This window comes from Coprinopsis cinerea (assembly GCF_000182895.1).
Source record: "Coprinopsis cinerea okayama7#130 chromosome 9 map unlocalized cont3.9, whole genome shotgun sequence".
NCBI lineage: Eukaryota > Fungi > Basidiomycota > Agaricomycetes > Agaricales > Psathyrellaceae > Coprinopsis > Coprinopsis cinerea.
This window is the reverse complement of record NW_003307536.1, coordinates 76,628-103,775: the sequence shown is the minus strand read 5'-3', so window position 1 is coordinate 103,775 and position 27,148 is coordinate 76,628. Positions and strand designations below refer to the sequence as shown.

The window sequence follows — 27,148 nt, the reverse complement described above, 5'->3', positions numbered from 1 at the left end:
GACACTGCAGGAATCCTGCAGGCTCAAAGGCCTGTGAAATGCTGCAACGAATTATCTAGTGCATGAATTCAAAGTCTAGGGTCTGGTATTCTACACTGCTATGAGATTGCTATCGCTACTAGTACACAAGACTCAGGAGTGGTGCCATTTACTTCAAACGACGTTTCTTCTTCTCTTCTTCAAGACGGCGAGTGGTTGATCTTGTGACTCGACGTTCGTTCAACGCCATCGATCGCGTTGTTGGTCCACTCCGGCGTGGAACAACAATATCATCACGCACAGGGTTCTTTCGGGCCCTCTTCTGGGCTCTTCCGCCTTCAGCCGAGTCGGCGACTGGGCGCTTACGGGACGGCTTGCCCTCGGGCTGTTGGTGTTGGTTCGGGGGCGAACGTGAAGGGGGAGGCGGTGCATCAGCGGCGAAAATCGTAGTAGATTTGTCGGCTGGCGCTAATTCTCTACGAGGCGCTGTCGAACTGCCCACAACCTCGATGTCAGCCCATTCGTCCCTGCGTGCCTCCACCTCATTGAAGAAGCTATCGAAAGCACCGCTCGCGATCCAAGAGTAGGTAGAAATGTCGCTGTACTTTCCATCGTTGTTCCGTGCGATGTACTGGCCGTGGAGGTTCTTTCGTAACCTATTGAGGTGCCTGAGGAATCGAGAATGGAGTAGTGCTTTAGGGAGCGACTTCACCAGCTCCACCTGTCTAAGAAGGTTAGATGCCAGAGCCCTGCAACGGGTGATAGGGATGGTCAAGGGGTTTTAAAACCCCCAGGGTAGAGGCCAGGGGTAGAGGGGGGGTAGGGGTAAGGGTAGGTCTTTGGCTACCCTTGGCCAAACCCCTACCCCTAGCCGGGGGTAAGGGTTTTGATAAAAATCAGCCAAAACCTGCCTATTTCAACATCTGTATATAGTTTCTACCAAATAACTGCTGTATGAGTGATAAAACACATCAAAATATCTATATAAACTACTGTAATTAATGATTAGTGCCAAAATTCTAAAAACCCTTGGCCAAAACCCCCAGGGTTGGGGGGTAAGGGTACTACCCCTACCCCTGACTGAGGGGTAAGGGTTTACAGGGGTAGGGGTAAGGGTAGCTCTCAGTTTACCCCAGGGTACCCCCCATCATTCCCTAACGGGTGATGGCATATCCCCCGTCAACGCGCTGTTGAAAATGCCTTTCACCGAACGCTCTTGACATCTTTTGGTTAATTCGCATCGAAATCAACCACAGCAGAATCCAGAAGATGGATTCTAAGTCATGTTGGAAGTTGTGGCAGACAGGAACGAATTCATGCGGTGGAGGAGACATGTCCGGATCATCATCGTCTGTGCAATCTTCGTCTTGCTCTTGCGGGGACGGGTAATCGCCATCGAGGACTTCGCAGGCAATGAAATATGGCGTTCCCTATCAAAGTATGATGTTAGCTCCAAGCTATGTGTTACAATGCTGCAACTAAACGTACTGTGATACGGTCCCCCCCAGTGGACTCAGGATCAGGGAACTTCTTTGCGTGCTCGAGGTCGGAGAGTTTAACCGTCCAGGGCGACCCGGGTGCTTGTCGGTATGCGAGAATGTTGCCTGGACTAACGTCGCGGTGGACCCAACCAGCGCAGAACATGAGGCGCAGCGCTGGGAAAAAGGTATTAGCATTTTCAAGGGAATCCTATCGGGATTGAGAACGTACGTATCAGTGCTTGTCTGAGCACATCGACCGCTTCCCCGAGGGTGGTGATGTCGTCAAGAGGGGTGCAAATGCGTTCATAGACGAAATGGCAGCGACGTATGGGGCGGCCGTGACCACAGGCGTTGTCAACTTCCCCAATGTATTTCGCAATGATGCAGGAAAAGTAGCGCTTGAACCTTTCGCCCTCCAACGCATCCGCGAGAACGTCGATATCACACTGGGGGAAATCCTTGAGGAAGGGCCGTGACGACCAGGATTCGTCTTTGGCCAATTTCGCCATATCAGCGAAAAGCTCCTCTTGGATGTCGGCCTCTGTGCGCGCGGTGGCATCTAGGATGACGTCCTTCAATACCCTGTTGGGCGTTCCTGGTACGCGCACGGGGTTCGAAACTGACTCCACCTGCTCGACTTCCCAGATCCGCAGGGAGCGACCGGAGACGTACGTAGGCTGGGAGTCGCAGATAAGGGCGGCGGTTTTGTAGTAAAGGGGTCCCGAATCGCCATCGGACGGTATCTCGTAGACATAGTTTGAGTCGGGGAGCAGGGTGACCAGGGAATCGTACCCCAGTAGATGTGTCTGTGACCCGAGAAAAATCACGAGAAGTTGGATCAGAAGGTCTGGGTGCTGTGAGAGATCCGTCAGCAACACCTCGAAGTGGTCAATAAAGGTGGAACGAACCTCGGTCATGTCAAATGGCGTGGATTTGATGGTTAGCGACCTACTGAACCGCCACAGTGTTACTTGAGAATCTATGAAGGTTACCTGTTACTACAGTCAGCGATCTGCACTGGTGTGCGCGTGAAGGAGTTAGGCGACAACATACCGCAAAGCAGAACCTTCCACGGGCGTCTCCGTTCACGATTTGCGCAAAATGGGACAGAAGTACAACATCAACCTTAAAGAGACTCACTTCAGTCCATGCACCGATTATACAGGAGTTTGAAATAATTATGCGTACCTCGTCGGACAATGGGTGAACGTCGCGGCTGTCCACGCCCATAATCGGCACCACGACGTCCATCAATCGTAATGGGCCCTCCGAATTCGAGGTTATACAGCCATGGGCGATGTATTCGACATTCTCCTCCAATCTGATCGAAAAGTTATTCACCTCACTCTTGGTGACCCTTCCAAGCGCTTTACGGACGGCGGTACCAATGGTTTGAAGCGTCTTCATGACTCGACTTGGATTTGTGGTGTGAGATCGTCGATCGAAACAGACTTTTGAACGACTTAAACGTCTGCATGAACGGTGGCTTCTGCGTGGATGAGGACGATTTCTGGTACACATACTGCCCTCGAGAAACGAGCATCTTTTGTTTCTTCAGATCTCCGATAACCGGGTCGAGCTCGATTCCATTGCTGGGTAGGTGGCTGTCGAAGAATTCTTCAAAACTGCAGGTATATGATTCGGTCATGATTGTACCCTTTTTCAGGACAGGAAACAAGACATGATTTTTGAGATGATGGTGGTTCCGAGGCAAGTTGAAGGGTCGGCAGGATCACCCGCACCTGCGGGTCCGTTTACCTGCAGGTTTCTTGGCGGCTCCAGGTCCAGGTACCCGGGTGCAACCCGCACCCGCGTACAGCCTTAGCCGGAACAACCCACGTGGTTGACGCGATCACCTGCTCGATGCGTGGGAAACCCTGTGGCTAATGCATCCGCATTGGTGTGCCATTATGAGCGCCGCCACTCCTTGTCTTTAAACCACCACCATCTCAAAACCAATTTTTCAACTTCACCTGTTACACTCAGTCTCTCACCTCGAAAGGTCCTCATCATGAGTGAAGAATTATCAACCTGCACTTTTGAAGAATTCTTCGCCAAATACCTACCCAGCGCTGACATCGAGTTCGACGCGATTGTCGAAGGCCTCGAGCAACAAAAGGTGCTCGTTCAGAAAGGAGATTCCTCTCGCCAGAAACCGTCACCATCTCAGAACGGATCCATGTTTTCCAGTACCTTCAAATCGTTCAAATCCTTGTTCAAAACCCGCGTCGTCAACCGTGCCCATTATGGCTATCTCTGACGACTACCATGGTCAACCAGACTCCGACGAGGTATGTATTAAGGTCAGCTTCATCCGTTTTCAGGAGGTGCTTATGGTTTGTATTGATTAGGACACATTGGCTTTATCCTGTGCTGCCCAAATCATGAATTCGGATGCACGACACATCTTTTGCTATGGGGTACGTCGGCCTTTCTCTCTCTGAAACAGGTGCGAGGCAACTGACTTACCGCCGTATTAGGTTACGTTCGATGGTCCAGAGGTCACTATGTGGCGTTTTACCAGGTCCATCTCCTTGAAGTCGACACCCTTCGATATGACTCAGGTGGGTTTCAGCTTCATTCCGATTCATTTTCGACGTTTGGCCCGCAGCGCCCTGACCTCCTCATCCGATTGCTTACGTCGCTCTTGTACTCACCCGCGAGTGACCTGGGGCACGATCCTCTCATCACCCTACTTCCCGATTTCAACTATGTCTACGAGATTCCCTCCGCTAGCTGTACTGGATCCCTCTACTACAAAACCGTCGCGCCGATCAGTGACTCGGCTCCCCGTCTCGTCTCTGGTCGCCGCTTGCGTATCTGGGAGGTTCAGCAGGTGGAATCTGCCTCGAACCCTGTCCCCATCCCTGGAAAGTCCAATCGAGTGTTGAAGGATGTCTTCCTGGATCACACCATGCGTACCGAGGCAGATATCCAGGAGGAGCTCTTCGAGGACATCACAAAGCTCGCGGAGGATGTGAACTGGCGCTCTCGGCCCCTTCTCCAGTGTTGCGAAGAGCGAACACTAAACCAAACCAAAGACCAGAGATTAACGGGGGACGGTGATTCGGCGTTTAGCTTGAGGGAATTGATGTAAACCCAGTCGTGTATGGATGGTTCGTGATAGCGGTTGGGGCAGGGCTGTTCGGAGCAGACAACCCAGTTGTTGAAGCTCGGTAGGTGAACGTCTAAGACGACGACGGGCCCGTCACCAATTCGGATAACGAAGTGTGGCTTAAACAGGCAAGAGGTGTCTTCCGGTGCGGCGGAAATCTTGACGGAGTGCGGGGACCAGAGTTGCCAGAGAGGGACCTGATCGGCAGGTCAACCAGGAGCCAGAAATGCGGATGATGCAGGAGCAACGATCGGCGTTGCCGGTGCACAAAGGTAGCTTGACCTAATGTCGCGAAGAGCGAACACTAAACCAAACCAAAGACCAGAAGAGCGGAGCGGATGAGAGCGGAGAGCGAGGTAAGAGCGATGAGCGACTAAGGCAGATGAATGCTGAAGCGGTATATTGACGAAGAGGTCAAGCTGAGGAAATACAGAGGGATCTACCTAGCTTATATACCTATTCTACAGTCTACATAGCCGCGATGAGTCAAGATGACGAACGGATGGTGAGATACAAAAGAACAATAAGGAGAGTCACAAGGCTGCGCGAAGAACGAAGAAAACAATAACGGAGTGACGAGGCAGTGCAAGAATGGAGAGAACAATAAGATGTAGGGCGAAGGGCATAACGAGGCAGTGTTCCATGGGAGAAAGTGTCCGTGTCGAGAATAAGGGCAAAAATGAGAATAAAGAGAAGGTGATAAGAGCGATGAAAGCGATAAGATAAGATAAGGAAAAATAGGGGCTCGTACTTGCTGTTCACGACATTACCCCCCTTCTAAGCTTCATCGTCCTCGATGATCACTGGTAGGCGTCGTCCAAGCTCCCAGTCGAAGTCGGTAGGCGGTGTGTCCGTGAAGTTCTCAAGCGAGCGCCAAGGGAGAGAAGTGAAGGTGGTGGCTGAGATGCGGCGGGGTGCAGAGGGGTGACGTTGATGGAACTCCTTGACGGCGTCGGGGGCGTGCTCCAAGTTCCCTTCTGGTTCCCAAGTATCCTCTGTCGATCCGTAGCCCTTCCAACTGACCAGGTACTCCAGCCTGCGATTCTTCCCTCGTCCTTTCCAACGACTGTCGAGGATGTCGTGAACCTCATATTCAAGCTCCCCCTCCAGTTCAACAGGCTCAGGCGGAGGTGGCAGAATGCCATTGACCTCATTGCCTTTCCAGGGAGAGAGCTTGTCAACGTGGAACACAGGATGAATGCGGGAGATGGGATGGGGGAAGTTCAAGACGATAGTCGAGGTCGCCAATTCGTTCGATGATCTTGTAAGGGCCGAGTTGGAGGTCGCCAAGTTTCCGAGTAGGAACTTTGATCTGGATGTCCTTAGCGTTGAGCCAGACGTAGTCTCCAACCTTGAACTGGTGAGCTGATCGCTTGCCGGATTCGTACGAGTCCTTTCTGTTGCGCTTTCTCAAGGCGTTAGGCGGCTTCGGCATCCTTGCGGACTTCTTGAAGCTGTTGGATGCGTTCATCGACGGGGCGAATGTCAGATTCGTTTACCGACAGGGATGTTGAAGTGAGGGATGTAGCCGTAGAGGACTTCAAAGGGGGATCGGTCGTGGGCAGAGTGGATTTGGGAGTTGATAACGAATTCGGCCATAGGAAGGTGTTTGTCCCAATCATCTTGTCGGCGGCTGACGTAGAGGCGGAGATACTTCTCGACTTCTTGGTTGGCTCGTTCGGTTTGTCCGTTGGCCTGAGGGTGGTAGGCAGTGGTGAGGTTTGACTCGATGCCTAGACGCTTGAGGGAGGGTGCGCATGACCTTGGAGGCAAACTGAGGACCGCGATCGCTGATGAACCGGAGTGGGAGGCCGCGGGAGGCGAAAGACTTCTCGGTAATAGATGTCGGCGACACCTTCGGTGGTGATGTCGGAAGTGCAGGGAAGGGCGTGGAGGAGCTTGCTGTAGTGGTCGACAAAGACGATGATGGCATCATGTCCATTGGCATCAGGAAGCTGGGTAATAAGGTCGACTCCAACGGTCTCCCAGGGGCCATCGGGTACCTCCAAGGGCTGGGTCGAGGCGCGGGGGTGCTGGGCGTGTTTCTTCCGGGCACAGATGTCGCAACCTTCCACATACTTCCTGACAAAGGCTCGCATGGTCGGCCACCAGTACTGTCGTTCAACTCGTTCGAGGGTTCCGTGTACTCCGGGATGTCCAGAGGTAGGATCGTCGTGGCACTGTTTGAGAACGTCGCGTCGAAGTTCATCGTCGGGGGGAACGTAGACTCGACCCTTGTAGTAAACAAGGCCATTATCTTCCTCCCATTCAGCGAGACCAGAGGTGAGACGGCGGGGACCTGTCTTGCGGAGCTGAGCGAGTCCATCCAGAACCTGGGATTCTCGGGCGCTGGCCTGCCGGATACGGTCCTCCAAGGGGTTGACGACCATGCTTGAGGCGGCGAGCTTGGCAAACAGCTCGGGTTTGAGTACCACCTGTTGCTTGTTGTCCTCAGCGTCAGAGACCTGGTGAATATCGAGGCGGGAGAGGGCGTCGGCTTGGGTGTTGGATTTTCCAGGGCGATGGGTGAGCGAGAACCGGAAGCGGGAAAGGTAGAGGGCCCAACGAGCTTGTCGACGACTGAGGTCTTGTGCGGTGCGCCAGTATTCGAGGTTGGAATGGTCGGTGACGATCTCGAATGGTTTGGGGAGTCCTTCCAGGAAGTGATGCCAGTCTTTGAGAGCCTCGACAATGGCCAACATCTCCCGGTCATAGATCTCGTAGTTCCGTTCGGCGGGCTGCATGGAGGCGGATCGGAATGCAACAGGGTGCCAGAGACCGTCGTCCTGCTTCTGGAGAAGGGCTCCTCCAGTGGCAAAGCCGGAGGCGTCGACTTCAATGCAAGTGGGGCGGTCAGGATCCCAGAGTGCCAGGATGGGGGCGGACGTGAAGGCGTTGCGGAGGGTGTCGAAAGCCTGCTGTTGGGGTTCGTTCCATTGCCAGGGGACGTTCTTCTTGGTGAGGTCATTGTTACGACTTCGGGCAACGAGGACTTATCGTTGCCAACAGTCGTTCTGGAGTTCTGGAGTTCTGGAGTTCTGGATCGAAGTTCTGGTTCTGGAATCAAGTTCAAGAGGCCTGTCGCTATCGCAGACAGAGAGGATCGAGCTGAGAGCGATAGAAGTTCTGAGGGAAAGGTTCTCGATAACAGGCTGAGGAATATCTACTACAGAGAGACAGTATTTATAGTAGAGTTGGCGAGCTATCAAGAGGTTTGGAAGAGAGCGAAAGAAGGTGTGAAAGCGACAAGTAAGGAGTATCGATGAGTACGGAATACGAGAGAAACGGAAGTACGAAAGGTTCGGAGATGCGGGAGAATCGAAGAAGCGAAGGTAACGGAACTACGGAGAGAACGGAAGTCCGGAAGGTTCGGAAAGGTAGAGTGCGTAGAGGGAAACAAAGGAAGAAATAGGGGAGTTCGTAACAGTACCCCCTTCGTATGCCTGATGCTCCGCATCAGGTGTTCAGATTGTGTTCTCCTTCGTCTCCCCATAAGTAGTCGTCATAGTCTCCGTCGTCCAAGAGTGCGTCATACTGATCGGGTGAAGTGTTGCGGGGCGTTGGTCGGTAATCGGGACACCACCTGGAACCAGAGTTGTGTCCGGGAGCGTTCTTGCCGCATAGGGTGCATTTGTAGGAGTAATGGTCGCATTGCCAGTGTCCGGTTTCGCCACATTTGTTGCACCTATGACCATCCCTCTTGCGTAGTTCTTTCTTCGACAAAGGTCGAACCAAGCCGTCGGGCTCAGAAGGAACGTTGCTTCTGGCGACCGGTCCGGGATAAGGCTGTACGCGGGTGCGGGTTGCACCCGGGTACCTGGACCTGGAGCCGCCAAGAAACCTGCAGGTAAACGGACCCGCAGGTGCGGGTGATCCTCACCAAAAAACCCGCGCAGGTGCAGGTGTGGCTTTCATGTATGCAGGTCATACCTGCAGGTACCCGCGCAGAAAAAATGTTAATTTTAACCGTGCATACACTCTAACTACTAAGATTTATTCTCGGGCTCCGAAACATCATCATGGAACGACAAAATGAACGCTTTCTACATTCGGAGATAAGTCAATGCTCAGGCTGTGATGGCATTTAGACACTCACTAATTGCAAAAGCTCTTGGTGGCTTTGACATCGCGAGCGCGTGGCGGGGACACTGTTTGAGAACATGCGCTCACTACATTTCGGAATGACATGAGTGTACTAAGCACACATCTGGAAAACAGAAAGGATGGTCGACTTACACAGGCTCGGCAGCATTGTCGATGACAACCGAAGGAATTCTCGTCGATAAATCCGAATTAGGCCGGTTGGCAGCCGTGGGATTGCCCGAATCGGATGGTGCCGTCAATGGCAGGTTGTCTTGCATTTGGGCGCTTGTGCACATTGACGGACTGCCTCACTGGGTGCTGGCTCTTATCATTCCCCCCAAACGCGCATCCCAAACCCCCTTATCGCGCCTTGCAGCCATACCCGGCTCATTGAACATCCAGGTGCCGGCAAAAGTCAGTGGCCGACGATACCCGTTGGTGACGTGAATTAGATGCCAAGCATTCACGTCAGACGTCATTCCGCTCGCAGAATGCCGCTGTGGGCACTGTCTATGGGCGTCGTTTACACAAAACAGCGCCCACAACGAGTCTCCTTCATTCTGGCGACGTGGCAGCCCTTTATCAACAAGTCATGCTTGCTCAACGATTCCACAGTTCCCCTCTCCCCAGCTCCCTGCTCTTTGCATTGCGCCTCCTGTCATCGATCGATGAGAGTCGAGACCACCACCAATGCTGCGACCGGTTCAACTGCGTGACGGTTTCCGTCTTTTGGTCGGCTACGGCTATCTCTTTATCGTCGAATTCGTCGACGATTGGCTGAGGGTGAGTGCCTCCTATTTTGTTCCTTTATCACGTTGCTCAGAGGTGTCTTCGACGACAGCAGGACTCGAAAATTCTGGAGATTCTTTAACCCACCATTCACGGCTCCAAAGCCCGACGCCTAGCGCCCAACTATTCGCCCTCCTCTCTCCCATGACCAACACTCGCCCCAAACGACGACGACGGCTTACCAAGCGAGCGCGAGACGCTGTGGATGCTGGCATTATGCCTGACCTTGGCGCTGTTGGTGACAGCGACGAGTCTGTCTCCGATGCCAGCCAGTCTGGCTCTGACTCTGAACCCCCGCCCACCCAGGATATGGCATCTGCATCATCAACACCCACGACCGCGCCGGTAAACCCTTCCACAGCTTCGAAGGATGCGGCACGCTTGTCTCGGTTCGCAGCCAGGTACAAGACTGAGACTCGCACTGACGAAGAGGTCCTTGGTATGTTTCTCACCATTGTCTGAGGGGGCACCGCGTGTTGACCATTGATTTTAGCGGCGCAGCGAAACGCTTGGACTTCAAGATGCTACGACCATTTCGACTCGCCGACCATCAAACGTGAGGGTGACAAGGTCTGGTACATTTTTACCTGCAAGGCGTGAGTCTGTTTTTTGACACTGAGCACCTGTCATTGACTAACTCATGGCTACCTATCAGTCATCCCAGTGTCTCCATCACTCGTGCTCGCCACGACGAGAGCACGGGTAACCTCAAGCGCCACGTCGACAAATGTGTCCCAGCAGACTCCTCTGAGGTGCAGGCAATGGCCACCTTCACAGCGGGCCACAAGTTCAACAAGCTCCGGCATCGGGTCCTCCTCGCCATTTGGGTTGCAAAGCAACGTCGGCCGTTCTCCATTGTTGAAGATCCTGAACTTTTGCAGATCTTCAAGGAGCTCAACACCCTCGTCGAAACGCCTTCACGTAACATGGTATCCCGAGACGTCCGGGAGATCTTTACCATTACACGCGAGGCACTCAAGAAGAGTCTTCAGGTGCGCTGGCAACGATTCTCCCCCATCTATGAATGCTGACACTCACCGTAGGATTACCCGGGCAGGCTTAATCTTGCCGCTGATGGATGGACCAGTCCGAATGTCATCTCGTTCCTTGGTGTCACGGTCCATCGCTTGAAGGATGCCTCGATTAACGCGACCCTTCTCGACTTCATCAAGCTGAAGAAGGCTCACACTGGACAATATCTTGCGTCCAAGTTGATGGAATGTCTGCATGAGTTTGGGATTGCCGATAAGGTATGTACTGTCATATCTCATTGATATGATCCACCACAACTCACGTCCGCAGATCCTCGCGTTCACCGGTGACAACGCTTCGAACAACGATACAATGCTTGAAGAACTGAAGGAGCTCATGCCGAGCTTCCGTGGTCCTGAGGTCCAGGTGCGGTGCTTTGCCCACATCCTTAACCTGGTTGTCAAGGTCTGTTAGAACTCTTCACTTTTACGCTATGCTAACTTTGTCAACTCAGTCTGTCATGTCACCCTTTGCGAAGGCGAAGCGTGGCCCCAACGACGATGTTGATCCTGAGGTTGACAACCCAGCTGAAGAAGACAGTCAGTCCACCGCACACCCTGATGTCGAGGTACCCCCAAGTGAGGACCAAGATGGTGATGACGACGACGATGTCAGTGACGATGATGACGACGATGACGGCGAGTTCGAAGTACCCGAGGGCCTCATTGAGAGTGACCAGAGGGAGGTTTCGGACCTTGTGAGGGAGATTGAGGCAGATTTTGTCTCGCGCCTTGATCCTCTCTCTGCTGCCGACGCAAAGGTTGCGCAGAGTAGTATCACAAAGGTATGCTCTTGTTGATGCATGGCCGGAACAGTGTACTGACACAAGTCATCAGCTCCGGAAGCTCGCCATCAAGATTGTTCATAGCCCCACTATCTCTGAAGACCTCAAGGCCTGCTGTGAGCGCGTCGGTGTCTTTGCAAAGAAGATGGTCCGTGATGTTCCAACCCGATGGAACAGTACTGCGGAGTTACTCGACCGTGCCTTGGAGCTCCGTGCTGCTCTGGACCGCCTCTGTCTCATGCCAGAGCACAACCGTTCTCGAGGGGCTCGCCTCAAGCAGTACCGACTGTCTCCCGATGAGTGGAAAGTCTTGGAGCAGCTTGCTCCCCTTCTCGATGTATGTATTTGTTTTGATTCCCATCCTCAACTGATGCGAATTAATTCTTGACTGTAGGGCATTCTCTACGCGACAAAGGAGGTCTCCAAGTCGAGCATCCCGCTGATCCACGAAGTCATCCCCTTTATCGACTCGCTCACCTCAATGTTTGACGAATTCATCGATAACACTGAGCGCCATCCCGCTGTCCGCCATGCCGCATTACGTGGTCTCAAAATGCTGAACAAGTATTATTCGAAGACTGACAAGAGCATCGTGTATCGTATTGCTATGAGTAAGTGTTTGCTCAGTCTGTAGTTACCTCTTGGCTGACATCTTCACAGTTCTCCATCCGGGTTACAAAACGAACTATTTCATGACAGCAAAATGGGAACCGGAGTGGATTGTGGCGGCCAAGGCCATTGCACGAGATGAGTGGGTAACATACTACAAGTCTGCTATCACCCCCGCATCTTCGACCTCCACACCCGTGTCATCGTCGTCGGCTACTGCGGGCAATGATAAGGATGGTGTAAGTTTGCGATCATTGTCGTTAGTGGAGTATCACTAATGACAATCTTGTTGTAGCGCTTTGCGGTAACGCGCAAGCATTTCACTTTGGTCCACTCGCGTTCGGTGACCTCTGCATCTCTTGACCCTCTCGAGGAATGGATGGCTTCCCCTCCGATTCCTGGGGTCATTGATCCTCTCAAGTACTGGTCTCAGATGCAGGCGGCTGGTCATCCACTTGCACGTATGGCTTTGGACTTTCTCACTATACCGGGTATGTTGTCTCTCCCATCTGTGGTCAATAAGTATTGACCTTGATTCCAGCTGCGTCTACTGATATCGAGCGTGCGTTCTCCCGAGGTGGGCTTACAGTGTCGAAGCTCCGCCATTCTCTTTTAGACAGCTCTACCCGTGCTGCTACTGTATTGGGGTCTTGGGCCTCACAGTCGTTGGTCCCTCTTGACACTGTCCTCGAGATCTTTAAGGAGAAGGTCCGCCGTCGTCCCCAGCGGAAGAAGGTTCGCATGGATGCAGGTGACACTTCTACTGTCATCGAGCTGGTTGATTGATTTGTACTGTGTCTATACCATAAATCTGTATTTCTTTGGTTGTGAAATTAATTTTCGTTGGTCATTGTTGATCTATGCCTGCAGGTACCTCCGGGTATACCTGGAGGTACCCTTGTATACCTGTGACAGGAAGGTACCCACCGTACCCGAGGGTACCTGACCTGTGGGTCCAGGTGATCCGCGAAGCTTTACCTTCAAGGGTGTAGGTGTCGCTTTTGGGGCTGCGGGTACCTGCTTGGCGGCTCCGGGTACCCGTGCGGGTGCACCCGTGTACAGCCTTAGTCCGGGAGCCATGGTGGAAACTGATCCGTGATTGCCAGAGGAAGAAGGTACGGGGGAAGCGAGATGGACTCGTCGACGATCGAAAGCAGAAATGAGTTGGGCTTGTCCAATGGCATTCTTGAGTTCGTCGAGGTCACGAAGGAGCTCTGCTTCAACCCGTTGGCGAGATTGTTCGAGGATCTGGTCTTGAGCGTTGAGTCCGTCTAGGACCTTCTGGGTGGCTTCGAAGAATTTGGTGACTGATGCGTCGAGGGCTTGGTAATGTCCGATAAGGTGAAACTTCTCTTTGATGATGCGTTCGTGTTCCTGGACAAGGGTGGCGTATAGGCGACAGATGGCAGGGGTACGTTCTCCAACAAGGAGGAGGGCGGCGTCGGCACCGACGACTTCCTTGATATCGTTGACGGTCTTGATGGCTTGGATTTGTTCTTCTGATTCTTCAAGGTATTTGCGGATAGATGGAGGGAGGAGCGAATTGTTAGAGGGACGTTCCGTCATGGAAGGGATGAAGAGGGGATTAATAGCGAAAGTGGTAGATGCAGAAGGACGCGCGACAGAAGTAATAGTGTTCGCGGGAGTGTTTGAGTTCTTTATCGTAGCGGTCGGAAGCTTCTTGGACAGTTTCTGGTCGGCCGATGTAGACTTGGAAGCGTTTGTAGTAGTTGGTGTGGTTGTACATGCTGTCGGATGGGGAGTCTGGGTAAAGGTTTTATAGGTCGTGTCGTTGTTTGTAGGCGTTGAGTATTTCCTGTGCGTTTTCGAAGTTTCGCTCTGGTAACCAGCAATCTTCGCTTGATGGGTAGCCTTTGAAGTGGGTGAGATATTGGTAACCCCGTCCTCGTCGGCGATGCGCGATGATCGCTTCTACTTCCCATTCTTCTTCGTCATTGATAAATGTCCGGTGGGGGTTCGGAGAAGGCAGTTCCGTGTTCGTCGGTTTCTTTGAAGGGTGAGAGAAGACTGGCATGGAAAACGTTGTGGATGCGCCATTGGGTTGGTAGGGCAAGGCGATACGCTCGGGAGCCGACTTCATCGGTGATTTCGAACGGGCCCAGTCGTTTGGGAGCGATCTTCTTTGATTGGTAAGGGAGTTTGAGGTTTTTCGCTTCGAGCCAGACCTTTTGTCCCTTTCTGAACGGTTTCCATTGTCGTCGGGATCGTTCAATCATACGAGACCGGGCGAGTTCATGGGCGGCAAGGGCTTCTGTTCGAGACTTGTCGAGGGATTTAATGCGCTCTTCGTTCGAAGGATAGTCTGTTCTATCGAACGCTTCGGGAAGAGCTTGTGGTTTGATTCCCATGATAAGTTCGAATGGTGACAAGGCTCGGTCAGCGTGGGGTCGAGAATTGTGGGTGAATTCGAGGATGGGGAGGTGATCGGCCCAAGTTTCGGGGTTCATGGTGCAGTAAATGGATAGGTATGCTTCGATTTCTTGGGTTGACTCGTTCGGTTCCCCCGTCAGTTTGCGGGTGAAAGGTGGTGGAGAGAGCTGAGTCGATCTTGAGAAGCTTGCAAAGGTCGCGGAAGACTCGAGCTGCGAATTGCGGTCCGCGATCGGAGATGAATTTGTCTGGTAATCCGAATCGGGAAAAGACTCGATTAAGGAAGAGTTGGGCAGTTTCTTCGGCGGTAATAGTCTTATGGCAAGGTTCAAGGACTACCCCCTTCGTAAGGCCGTGGTCCACCACGACCAGGATGGAGTCATATCCTTTTGATGGTGGGAGATCGGTGATAAAGTCCATCGATATTTGGGAAAATGGTCGGGAAGAAGTTGGGGCGGCGATAGGTTCCAAGGTGGGTTTAGTAGGATGACGATTGATCTTGTACTGTTGGCATTCGGTGCATCCTTCGACATAAGATTTGATGAATCGTCGCATTCCGGGCCACCAGTAGTGTTCTTTGACTGCGTTGAAAGTGCCGAGTTCACCAGGGTGTCCAATCGTGGGGGAATCATGGTGTTTTCTGACGATTTCTCGTCGAAGGTCGGAGTCGTTGGGAACGTAAGCTTTCCCTTGATAGAAGAGCATTCGTCGGCCATCTTTCGTCTCCAAAGTCCAATCGGAGAGATCTTGTCGGAGATCCGAGGGGGCTTCTTCGACGGAGGGTTTGTAAAGCTTGATTTGCACTGTCGTCGTTTTGATCGGAGGATAGGATTCTTTCCTGGATGTCGAGGTCGATGAGGTTGATGAGATTGACGAAGACTTCTTTAGGTAACATGGTGACGAGTTCGGGTTCTTCATCTTCTTGGCAGAGGTCGGGTCGTCGAGAGAGGTTATCAGATTGGATCATTTGTTTTCCAGGGGTGTTCCGTATTTCGTAAGGGGAGAATTCTTCGAGGAATACGCGCCAGCGAGCTTGTCGGGGGGTAATCTTCCGCGGGTCTTGCCAATAGATAAGGTTTTTGTGATCGGAGAAGATGGTTAATGGGAAGGGAGACCCTTGGAGGTAGTGTCTCCACTCGGTAAGGGCTCGAATGATGGCCCAGTAATTCGCGATCGAAGATGGTGTAGTTCCGTTCGGCGTCGTTGAAGGTCTTGGACATGAAACAGACCGGGTGTCGGATTCCGTCGTCATCCATTTGTGTGAGGACAGCACCGGAAGCGTATTTCGAGGCGTCGGCTTCAACTTGGAAGGGTTTGGGTAAAGTCGGGCATGCGGAGAACGGGGTAAGATGTGAATCGCTTCTTGAGTTCCTGGAAGGCTTCTTCGGTAGCACTTGTCCATTCGAATTTGTTGTTCTTTCGTGTAAGGTCGTTGAGTGGTTTAGCGATCTTGGAGTAGTCTCGGATGAATCGTCAATAGAAGTTCCCGAAACCAAGGAATTGTCGGACTTGTTTGACGTTTTTAGGTGTTGGCCAGTTGGCTAGGCCTTCCACCTTCGTGGGATCCATACTGAGTTCGTTATGTCGGACAATCAGACCCAGGTATTCGACTTCGGTGGCTTCAAATATGCATTTTTCGAGGTTGAGGGGGAGGTCGTATTTGTCGAGTTTGGCGAGGGTTCTTAATGTGTTTTCTCGGCATTCTTCTCTGGTTCTTCCGTGGGGCATGAGGTCGTCCATATATCCTTCTGTCTTGAGAGGTTTGGGGTTTCCGTCGTCTTCGTCGAGGATATCGTTCATCATGTTCTGGAAGGTTGCTGGTGAGTTGCGTTTTCCGAAAAGCATGACAGTCGGTTCGTAGAGTCCTCGATTTGTCTTGAAGGCGGCTTTCCACTCGTCTCCTTCTCGGATCCGGATGTTATGATACCCCCATTTGATGTCCAGTTTGGTAAAGTATCGGGATCCTTGGAGTCGATCCATGAGTTCATCAGTTCGAGGTAGTGGATAGGCGTTAGGGATGGTCCAGTCGTTGAGGTAGCGGTAGTCTTGGCAGGGGCGTAGTTTTCCGTTCTTCTTGGCAACGAAGAAAAGAGGTGATCCCATCGGAGATTGTGATGGGCGGATCCGTCCGAGTCGGAGGTTTTCTTCGAGGAATTTCTGTAGTTCTTGGTCTTCGGCTGGGGTGAGCTGATAAGTCTTGAATACTTTGGGAACAAATCCGGGTTTGAGGTCGATCTTGTGATCCCATTTTCTGTGAGGAGGAAGGGCTGTTTCTGGGCGATCTTCGAATAGGTGTCGATACTTCTTGTATGGTTCTGGAAGGATGTCGTCGATAGTCTTCTTTTCTTTCTTTTCTTGTTCTTGTGCGGCCAGGAGTTGAGCAGTAGTGGTTTTTAGCGTTGCATCCAAACAACAGGAGTTTCGCCTTCTTCGTCGGTTTCATCTTCGAGGAGGCACATTACGGCGACAGTGGTTGTGTTTGGGGTGGAAAAGTTTGTTTGAGGAAGGTGATTTTCGATTTTATCGGGGTCAATCTTGTCTTGCCAGTCGAGTGTTCCCTTCTTCCAGTCGATGATGGGGTTTGCACGACGGAGCCATGGGAGGCCTAGGATTAGATCTTGGTGGGCGATCTCTGTTGCATACCATCGAATCCGGAATGTTTGACCGTGTAATCGAGCCAATGAGTCGACAAAATGAGTGATTGCTCCTTCCTTGTTTGGAGTCCCGTCAACGTTGTTGACTTTGAGTGGTCGAGGAAGTGGACGGAGGGGAATATTTCGTCGTTTCGCGAATCTTGTGCTAATAAAGGTTCCTCCTGCTGCGCTGTCAATAAGAACTTTAGTGTCAACGGTTTTTCCTGTCTTTTCACCAATGAGAGTAATAGGGGCGCGCATAGTGTGGTCATTGATCTCGGTGACTAGTACAGAGTAGATATCAAGCTGAGGGGAGGCGTACGTTGACTGAACCGCTCCCCGATTCAAAAAATCCTCTTGGTTATCGTCTTCGTCTTCATCGAGGGTGTCTCCAGCGGCTTCGAGGATTTCGGCTTCTTCTTCTGGGGAGTATTGAGCGAGGAGTCTTCGGATGTATTTGGCGGCTTCTCGAGGGGTCTTCTTCTTGGTGTCGTTCGAGGTAGATGAGTTTCGATCTTTGCGTTTCTTGGGGCATTCCTTGGCGATGTGGCCTTGTTCACGGCAGTAGAAACAGCTGCCGGTCTTCATCATTCGAGTTCGTTCATCGGTGGAAATAGCATCAATGTCCATGGCATCAGGATCGCGTTCGGAGTTGTTTCTGGTGGATCTGGCGAAGGCACTGAGGGTCTTGCGGAAGTTGGGTGTATTTCCCCGTTTGCCAAGCGATTTGAGAAGTTTGTTGCGTCGATAGACCCGGTCGTATTTGATGGCGAGTTTAACCCATTCTTCGAATGTATCGGGTTCTCTAACGTCAAGGGAGACTTTGTCGACGAGACCAGGGTCTAGGACGTCTTTGAGGTAGTCGATGGCGATGCGGTCGTTCTTGGTGAGATCGAGACCAGCGAGGGAGGCTTGTTCTCTGAATCGAGTGATCGTCTGTTCCGCGCGTTCATTGGGTCGTTGCTTCATGTTGTTAAGAGCAAAGAGGGCTTCATCTTCTTCTTCAGGTTGTTTAAAAGTATCATCAAGTTTCTTGAGCAGTTCGTCGAAATTTCCGAGGTCGAGTTTACCGTTCTTGCGGCATTGTCTGAGGTAGTTGGTTCGCCAAATGCGAGCTTCTCCTTCGTCGAGTAGGGCGAGGACGAAGGCAATCTTCTTCTGATCGGTATCGTGTTTGTCGTCTGTGATGAAGAAGAGATCGACGGCGTCGCGGAATGCCTGGTAGTGGTAGCGGTTTCCGTTAAACCTCTTGGGGATAACTTTGCCATTGTCGCTCTTCGAGTCGTTCTTGGTGGTGTTACTGTTATTGTTTCCGGCCATATCGGTATCAGAGTCGGTTTCAGGGTCTTCTTGGTTCTTCGATGGAATCGGTTGGTCGATGTTCAGGTTCTTCAGTTGGTCCGATAGGGTTCGTTCGATTTCGGTAGGGCCCCTCGACCTTGGTGACTTCGTAGCTTTCTGATGTTTCTTTTGAAGTCTTCTTTCTTCTTTCTGTTTGTTTCTTCGTTCAGTTCGAGATTCGAGAGCTTTCTGGAGGGATTCTTCTACGATGTCGGGATCGAATTCGGTTTGTTCCACGGTGTCACAGGGGACTCCCCAACTGGGGATCTCTTCGGGTCGATTGGATAGACGATGTGGGCAAGGTTGTCGAGTGCAGTGGATCCACTTGCCGGCTGGGTTTAGGTGGACGTCGAACTTCTTGTCGGAGTAGAATGCGTGTGGCTGGTTGTAGCAGCCGTAGGGAGGGGTCGAAGGAGTTCGGAGATCGTCGTCTGAATCCGTGGTTGAAGAGAGGGGGCCGCACTTTCGAGGAAGGCGGCGATGGAGGAGCCTGTTATTCTGTTACGACTTCGGGCAACGAGGACTTATCGTTGCCAACAGTCGTTCTGGAGTTCTGGAGTTCTGGAGTTCTGGATCGAAGTTCTGGTTCTGGAATCAAGTTCAAGAGGCCTGTCGCTATCGCAGACAGAGAGGATCGAGCTGAGAGCGATAGAAGTTCTGAGGGAAAGGTTCTCGATAACAGGCTGAGGAATATCTACTACAGAGAGACAGTATTTATAGTAGAGTTGGCGAGCTATCAAGAGGTTTGGAAGAGAGCGAAAGAAGGTGTGAAAGCGACAAGTAAGGAGTATCGATGAGTACGGAATACGAGAGAAACAGAAGTCTACGAAAGGTTCGGAGATGCGGGAGAATCGAAGAAGCGAAGGTAACGGAACTACGGAGAGAACGGAAGTCCGGAAGGTTCGGAAAGGTAGAGTGCGTAGAGGGAAACAAAGGAAGAAATAGGGGAGTTCGTAACAGTCATTGAGCGGTCGGGCGATGGTGGCGAAATCCTTGATGAAACGGCGGTAGAAGTTGGCGAATCCAAGGAAACCTCGAACAGCGCGGAGGTTGCGGGGAACTGGCCAGTTGCGGACGGCTTCGACCTTGGCGGGGTCCATGCTGACTTCGCCCTCGCGGATGATCAGCCCAAGGTATTCGATCTCCGTGACGTTCGAACTCGCACTTCTCTGGCCACTTTGGAGGGGACCTGGAGGGTGCCGTTGCGCCAATCGATAGTGGGGTTGATCTTTCGAAGCCAGGGGAGCCCAAGGATGATGTCCTCGCCTCCCAGATCGGCGATAAGGAAGTCGGTCCATTCAGAGTGACCATCCACCGTGAGTTCTAGCCGTGCGAAATGTGTGATATTGCCGGACTGGTTAGGGGTACCGTCGATGTTGAGGAGTCGGATGGGATGTCGGAGAGGGAAGGTGGTGATGTTGTGTCGATCGACAAAGGGTCTATCCAGGAACTTGCCTGTCGCCCCACAGTCGATCATGGCCGCGGAGTTGGTACTGCGATTTCTGCCTCTGAGCCTCACGTTCACGCGAAAGTGTGACGAAACGGGGGTTTATTTCGCGAAATCGAGCTAATAGTACATGAACGGATGGAGTCATATTCAGAAATGCCGTACGGAGGAGCAAAGGGTGCCTGCGTTGCGGCAGGGACGGGCACCCGTTTCAAAAACCCTGATGGAGCCTCTGGAGTTTAGCCAGGATGTCGAGTTGTTGTTGTTGAGTGGCAGAGAGAGAGGCGAGGCTTGGGGCGGGGGCAGAAGGCGTGGCAGGAGTGGTGGCGGCAACGGTGGCAGTGGCAGCAGGGGCGGGTTCATCAAAGAGGGAGAAGGGTGCTTCCTGGGTAGCGGCGACACGGCGACGCGGAGGTCGAGAGAGCCCTCGTCCAGGTGGGAATCCCATGTATTTGTCCTGGCAGACGGTGGCCGCATGTCCCATACGCTGGCAGTAGTTGCAGCGTAACGCCCCATGATTCCCATCCTTCTTGTTGTGACCGGTGGATCCACAGCCGAAGCATCGACCGCGCATGGCATTGAGGAAATCCTGGTAGGTCTTGCCACTAGGGCCAGGTCGGGTAGCATCGATCTCCATTGCGTACGGATCACGAGCGGGGGCGGGAGTGGGAGCGGGAGCGTACTGGGCCAGGGAGGTGCGGGACGAGTTGGGGTTCATGTTTCGCATGACGAACTCGTTCTTGATGGCTTGAGCGACGAGTTCCTCCAGGTTGGCGGGTTCCTTGATGAGGTTGCTGAGGGCGAGCCAGAGAAGGTGTTCCTGGGAGAGCTTCCTCTTGAAGCGAGCCATCCCGTCCGAATCGGATAAATTATGTCGACGAAGCGAGAGGCAAAGTCGGCTACAGTTCCTCGACCGAGGGTGAGCTGCTCAAGCTCCTGAAGGGCAGCCTGGGCGTCGTTGGCAGGTTGGAAGTGTTGCTTGAACTCAGTGAGGAAGTTAGCCCACTTTCCCCCAGCGAAGGGCCAAGGCTTGGTCTTATCGGCATCGTGATCGGCGATCTGTTGGAGGAAGCGAGATGCCCATCGACCAGCTTCTCCATGCATGTATGAGAGGGCCGTGGAAATCCATTCCTTGTCATCTCGAGTGCCGTCGTCCTTCTTCAACTGGGGTTGGTGTCCGGCCCAATTGGTAAAGAACTGGAGGAAGCGTCGGGCGTCTTCAGCCTTGCCGTGGAAGGGCTCAGGCGCCTTGACCGGGCTCTTGCTAGAGGCGGTTTTGGCGGCTGTAAGGTGGCTGACCAGGGTAGAAATGGCGGCGGTGAGCTGGTTTTGCTGTTCCTGAGAGTTTCGCGAGATCGGCGGCGGACATCGTGAAGTTGTTGGTGGTTTGGGAAGTGGAAGAGGGTAGAGTAGTTGGCTGGGTGGAAGTGGGAGGTTTCTGTTCTGAGCTTGGAGCGTCAGATGTATCCTCCAACTGCCGAGAGGTGTGAAGAGGGGGATGGATCGGGCGAGAAACGAAAGAGGCGGGGTTTGTCGGTGTAGAGCGGCCGGAAGAGCTGAGGCGTTGTGCGGAGATGAGGGGTGCGGATGCGGCTAGAGCGGAGTGGAGGGTATTGAACGGTGGGAGGGTGTTTTCTTGTTCGGGGGATGCTGATCGGACGCTAAGGGACTGGACGACTTCTTCTTCTTCTTCCTCGTCGTCGTGCTTCTTCGTCTTCTTTGGGGTCGGTGTCGGGATCTGGGAGCTTGAATGAACCGGCTTTGGCAGCGGGGGAGGTGTTTGCGGAACGGTAAGCTTGGTACGGGGTTTCTGGAGATTCGGTGGCGGTGGGTTGTGTTTCAGAGGGCGGAGTCCTGGGGTTGTTGCGGGCGAATTCTTCAACTGCTTGCTGATTAACGGGGGACGGTGATTCGGCGTTTAGCTTGAGGGAATTGATGTAAACCCAGTCGTGTATGGATGGTTCGTGATAGCGGTTGGGGCAGGGCTGTTCGGAGCAGGCAACCCAGTTGTTGAAGCTCGGTAGGTGAACGTCTAAGACGACGACGGGCCCGTCACCAATTCGGATAACGAAGTGTGGCTTAAACAGGCAAGAGGTGTCTTCCGGTGCGGCGGAAATCTTGACGGAGTGCGGGGACCAGAGTTGCCAGAGAGGGACCTGATCGGCAGGTCAACCAGGAGCCAGAAATGCGGATGATGCAGGAGCAACGATCGGCGTTGCCGGTGCACAAAGGTAGCTTGACCTAATGTCGCGAAGAGCAAACACTAAACCAAACCAAAGACCAGAAGAGCGGAGCGGATGAGAGCGGAGAGCGAGGTAAGAGCGATGAGCGACTAAGGCAGATGAATGCTGAAGCGGTATATTGACGAAGAGGTCAAGCTGAGGAAATACAGAGGGATCTACCTAGCTTATATACCTATTCTACAGTCTACATAGCCGCGATGAAGTCAAGATGACGAACGGATGGTGAGATACAAAAGAACAATAAGGAGAGTCACAAGGCTGCGCGAAGAACGAAGAAAACAATAACGGAGTGACGAGGCAGTGCAAGAATGGAGAGAACAATAAGATGTAGGGCGAAGGGCATAACGAGGCAGTGTTCCATGGGAGAAAGTGTCCGTGTCGAGAATAAGGGCAAAAATGAGAATAAAGAGAAGGTGATAAGAGCGATGAAAGCGATAAGATAAGATAAGGAAAAATAGGGGCTCGTACTTGCTGTTCACGACATCCAGGACTTTCGCCAACGCGACATTGACGATCTTGCGGAGGTGTTGGAAAACGGAAGTTTCCGCCAATTGTTCTCCTGTATAGTTGCGAAGCACATTGGAGAAACTGATCCACTCAATGGGTTGGAAGATGACCCAGCTGGCAGTTATTGGAAGATAATTGAGCCACCACCCCCACGTCTCCCCAGACGTCGTTGTCTCTTCGTGTACGAACACGTATGCACACCGCTCAACGACATTCCCTCTCTTGGGGAAGCTGTCGACATACTCAGACTGGTCCTAATACGTAAGTTTCTCACCCCTCGAATTTCTCCGATTTATTTTACTGACACTGTTGGTTTAGCACTACGTTTGATGTTCTGTGCGGGTTGGGTGCATCGCGATATCAGTCCCGGCAATATCCTGGCATATCGTGAATCACCGGGCTCGCCTTGGACTGTCAAGCTCTCCGATCTAGAGCATGCAAAACGTTTCCCTGATCCTGCATCGACTGGTGCGGCGGATAGCATCATTGTGAATTTCCTTCCGCGTTCATTTGGTTTCGGAGCTGACATTCGAGACCCCTAGGGAACGCCCTATTTCATCGCCTATGAAATCTCCGGAAGGAAGCACGTTTACCCCATGTTTCAGGAGTACGAGCGTGACGCGTCCCACCCTGTCAAACCTGTCCCGGTCGTTCATTGCTACCAACACGATTTGGAGTCAATCTGGTGGATCCTCATTTGGCTGATTACCATGCGCATCAACCAAAAGCTTCCATGGAGATTTGGGGCAAAACATTTCACGGATAAAGTCGGTTATGGGCATGCCAGCCGACGCGGTGCGCTGCTAACGCAAGGTCTTGCCTACGACATTGACATCCACCACTCCCTCCCTCCGGTACTCCAACGCTCTCCGTTCCTCATAGGCCTGGACCGACTGCGACGCCATCTGTATATCGGATACAGCACACGAAGCTGGGAGGCCAAATGGACCGACGTCTCCTCGTACTCGTTAATTGCGAGTGAGGGAATGAATAGTTTCTTTGATGAGGTTAAGGCGAGTAGGGCGGAATGGGAAGACATTGAGCTTATTGTCAACTCGGAACCCCGCCCGCCTACAGCTCACGCTTCGGGTGCCAACAAGCAACACGGCAAGCCGGTGTCCAATAAGCGTGAAGCTGGGGACCTGGGTGGGGAAGGAAGAGTGCGCAAGAGGGCGAGACCGAACTCGACGCCAGCTCCTGCTATCGTTTCTGGCAGGACAGGACCCATTACACGGTCGATGGCTAGGAATGAGGGTCGAATTACGAGGTCTATGACCCGTCGCCTTCAAGAAGAGGAAAGGCAGAAGAAACGTCGCTAAGCGCTGTGATTCCAGTCATGTAGTAGTATAGAGCTCTGTTATCTAAACTTAGAATCTTCACCGTGGCGGATAACATTAAAGTGGATGTTTTTCATATAAGTCCGGTTGAAGCTTGGGCTGAGAAAAAGCGTTATCATCAATTTTGCTGATGATTCTCCCACCGAAGGCATGAATTCAGACTAAACTTAAGAACATCGAAGGCTAAGATACAAGGTGGCAGTCCTTACGCGCACCCCTTGCGCGCGCATGAGCTCTAGGAATGGAACATATAATGGTGGTGCAGTACAGTGTTCAATTTGAGACCGACAGTACGGCGACAGTAGTAGTAGTAGTAGTAGTAGTAGTAGTAGTAGTAGTAGTAGTAGTAGTAGTAGTAGTAGTATTAGTAGTAGTAGTAGTAGATTCAGATCTGACTCAGAGGTGGGTGAAGCCTACCGAAGAAAATTATGAACGAGTTCAGAGCAACAATAAGGTGCTTTTTTATGAGGAGATATCTGCTGATTCAGAGTGGTCTGGCTTTTGGGAGTTAGGTAGTAGCGGGCGATTCGGCGAAGCGCGCTATAACGGATATGGATGAGTGCATCATCACCGTAAAGCTCTAACGCCTCTATAGCAGCCATGCTTCTTTGTAAGAGCATCATCGACAGCACGTACGTGATCCCTGACTCCGCGGTGAAAATAGTAGTCGTGCAGGCAACAGATAGCAGTTTTCGTGAGTCATGGCCTTCTCCTCGACTCGGAGTCGGCGGCTCCCTGTGCATACTCGACCCCGCCAGCACCCACGACCTATCTATTTCTCAGTCAGGGACACCGTAATTGTTGGAATACAATGCACATGTCACATCTATTCCATTTACGGGTACAAGGATGCCCAATTATGTACGAACGTTTCATGTATCCTTATACGGACATTCTATTGTTCTCTGATCTCGGATATATTAAGTAGTTCTATTGTTCTCTTGTATCCCTTGTTCCCAATTCGGACATCTTATTGTTCTACCGTATATAGACATCCGCTTTGTCCCCAGACGTATATAGGTAGTGACTGCAAGTGGGAGTTCCCCCATCGAACTCTTCCCCACTTGCAGGTATGTCCTCATTGTACTTATTTATATCTGTACTAATATTATCGAACTCTTCCCCACTTGCAGTGGTACATCGTCTTACGTGTTTAATAGGTTATGAGCCCCGGGCATAACTGATTTATCAGTATTACTGCTCGCGCCGCCTGACAACTCACGACGATCTGTTCGATCACCTCGCCTACGGCTCCCCCTTTGCTCTCTCATCGTCCAAGTGTGCCACTTGACCTTGAGACCAACCCTGCCTCGTGTCTTCCCCTTTCCTGTGCCTACAACCAGTCTTGGGAGCTCCCAGGACTCGTTAAGCCCACTTGCCACCTCGTGCCTCGTCGTTGCTGACTTGGGAGCTCCCAAGTCAACCAATTGACGCATACCCTTACCTCCACACTCCGTTATGTCGTCCACCACCGTCACCACCGACAACCCACTGTCGGCCACGACCATTTCACAATGGAAGCGGGTCTGCATCAACAAAGCTCTCGAGTTCGCCGCCTATGATATCCTTCACGGGCGAAGAAACGGCGCCAACTGGCAGCGGGCAGATGAAGGCTCGCCAGCACTATCAGGAGCGTCGTTCCAAGATGGCCGGTTACCTCCGCTCCACACTCGACCATGCGCAGACGGAGACCCTCCTTGGTGATGTCGACATCCTAGACGTACCAACAATTTGGACCACTCTCCTTACTGCATACGAGCCCAAGGACTCTGGATCAAGGACTTCCGCGATCCAAGAACTTCATGACACTCCGAAAGCAGGAAGACGAGACGTACGCGGATTATGGTGCACGATGCGTCGCTGCTGGACAACAGCTCATCAATCGCCTCCCTTCTGGTCCCAATTACGTCAAGGAAACCACAGCATCCGGCTCCTTCTTCACGTCACAAGCGACCGGCGCAACACCAGTGACAGCGGAGACTGTGGTCACCGGTTCCACCTTCGACAAGGGATACAGTGCTGTTGACCTCGTCAACGACTTTGCTGCCGCTATGATGACCGTTGGCCTTATAGCTGAAGAGGGACAAGGTTCTTCGTCACACCCTCGCCCACCTCAAGAGCACTACGGCCAGCGACATTCTTGAGCACCTTCGCCGAGCAGACACTCTCGACAAGAACACTGCCCTTGCAGAAGCTTCAGCTGCATCTGCCCCTCGCGGCCTCTAAAAAGGCGGCCAAGAAACCGAAGAGCCAAGTGTCAACTGCTCGGTCCATGGCCCCCAACAAGTCCCCATAACGACAAGGACTGCAGGGCTCAGCAGCAGAAAGGCTCAAATCGCTGAAGAGGATGACAAAACACCTCCCGCTATCGTCAAGGCCCAGATGGCCCAAGTCGCACACCTCGCAAGTCCCCCTCGTATCCGCTCGCTTAACACCAATGCTGACGAATCTTGGAACACAGACTCAGGAGCTACCTCTCATATGACACCACACCGCAGGTGGATCCGAAATATGGTCCCATGCAGAATTCCCGTCGAGCTCGCCAACAAACACGTAGTGTGGGCAGTCGGGAAGGGAAGTGTTGTATTCTCCCCGGTTGTAGATGGCAAACCCGCCGAGTCCGTTATATTCCAGAATGTCCTTTATGTACCAGCATTGCAAAATAACCTCTTTTCTATCCTCACCGTATGTTACAAAGAGTCGAATGCGAGTGGTTATTGAGGGAAACAGTCTCGAGTTTTCAAGAGACAACAAGGTCTTATTCACAGCGAGCATCAAGGGCACTATTGGCACATTAAATGGCACAACTCTGGCATATAACGAGCAGGCATACATCGCACGAGTCGATAAGCACACCCTGCACTGTCGACTTGGACACATAGGCAAAGGGAGACTTGACACCCTCATCAACAAGGAGCTGGCTACAGGCATTCTCGTCAAACCAAACACCGAAGTCCATAACGTGTGCGAGCACTGTCAGGACGGGAAACAACATCGGGATCCCTTCCCAACTCACTCCAATAACCGTTCCCCTGAACTACTCGGACGCATCCACAGTGACCTCCATGGCCCTCTCACCCGCACAACTGCCGGACACAAGTACTGGATTACATTCATTGATGACTACTCACGTTATAAACAAGTGTACCTCTTGAAGAGCAAAGACGAAGCCTTCGAGAAGTTCAAGATATTTGTGGCCGAAGTTGAGAGGAAACACGGACGAAAGGTCAAGGAACTCCGAGACGACAAAGGGGGTGAATACATTGGAAAGGAATTCAATGCGTGGTGCGAAAAACTTGGAATCACTCGCCAACACACCGTAAAAGGCACACCACAACAGAACGGTGTCAGTGAACGATTCAACCGAACCGCAGCTG

The 27,148-nt window shown here is 52.3% G+C and overlaps 5 protein-coding genes across 5 annotated transcripts; 3 read left to right on the top strand and 2 right to left on the bottom strand.

Annotated features, from left to right (window-relative positions):
• Window positions 1-148: 148 nt before the first annotated feature.
• CC1G_07007 (other/FunK1 protein kinase) lies at window positions 149-3,108 on the bottom strand (the record flags this gene model as incomplete). Its single annotated transcript, XM_001831904.2, has 8 exons — window positions 149-700; window positions 1,284-1,409; window positions 1,468-1,634; window positions 1,690-2,314; window positions 2,369-2,452; window positions 2,514-2,585; window positions 2,649-2,781; window positions 2,834-3,108. 8 exons carry the CDS (start codon window positions 3,106-3,108, stop codon window positions 149-151), a joined length of 2,034 nt encoding a protein of 677 aa, XP_001831956.2.
• Window positions 3,109-3,706: 598 nt separating this feature from the next.
• CC1G_07006 (other/FunK1 protein kinase) lies at window positions 3,707-4,557 on the top strand (the record flags this gene model as incomplete). Its single annotated transcript, XM_001831903.1, has 4 exons — window positions 3,707-3,751; window positions 3,812-3,880; window positions 3,941-4,024; window positions 4,072-4,557. The coding sequence occupies 4 exons, from the start codon at window positions 3,707-3,709 to the stop codon at window positions 4,555-4,557; spliced, it is 684 nt and encodes a 227-aa protein (XP_001831955.1).
• Window positions 4,558-8,031: 3,474 nt separating this feature from the next.
• CC1G_07004 (hypothetical protein) lies at window positions 8,032-8,936 on the bottom strand (the record flags this gene model as incomplete). The annotated part of the gene is made up of 2 exons (XM_001831901.2): window positions 8,032-8,398; window positions 8,812-8,936. 2 exons carry the CDS (start codon window positions 8,934-8,936, stop codon window positions 8,032-8,034), a joined length of 492 nt encoding a protein of 163 aa, XP_001831953.2.
• Window positions 8,937-9,591: 655 nt separating this feature from the next.
• Window positions 9,592-12,426, top strand: CC1G_07003 (hypothetical protein; the record flags this gene model as incomplete). Its single annotated transcript, XM_001831900.2, has 12 exons — window positions 9,592-9,886; window positions 9,941-10,043; window positions 10,112-10,439; window positions 10,491-10,697; window positions 10,750-10,884; window positions 10,934-11,263; window positions 11,316-11,600; window positions 11,658-11,874; window positions 11,924-12,111; window positions 12,168-12,210; window positions 12,306-12,363; window positions 12,414-12,426. The coding sequence occupies 12 exons, from the start codon at window positions 9,592-9,594 to the stop codon at window positions 12,424-12,426; spliced, it is 2,202 nt and encodes a 733-aa protein (XP_001831952.2).
• Window positions 12,427-22,286: 9,860 nt separating this feature from the next.
• CC1G_15852 (serine/threonine protein kinase) lies at window positions 22,287-23,753 on the top strand (the record flags this gene model as incomplete). Its single annotated transcript, XM_001831894.2, has 4 exons — window positions 22,287-22,340; window positions 22,416-22,695; window positions 22,753-22,922; window positions 22,977-23,753. 4 exons carry the CDS (start codon window positions 22,287-22,289, stop codon window positions 23,751-23,753), a joined length of 1,281 nt encoding a protein of 426 aa, XP_001831946.2.
• Window positions 23,754-27,148: the final 3,395 nt, after the last annotated feature.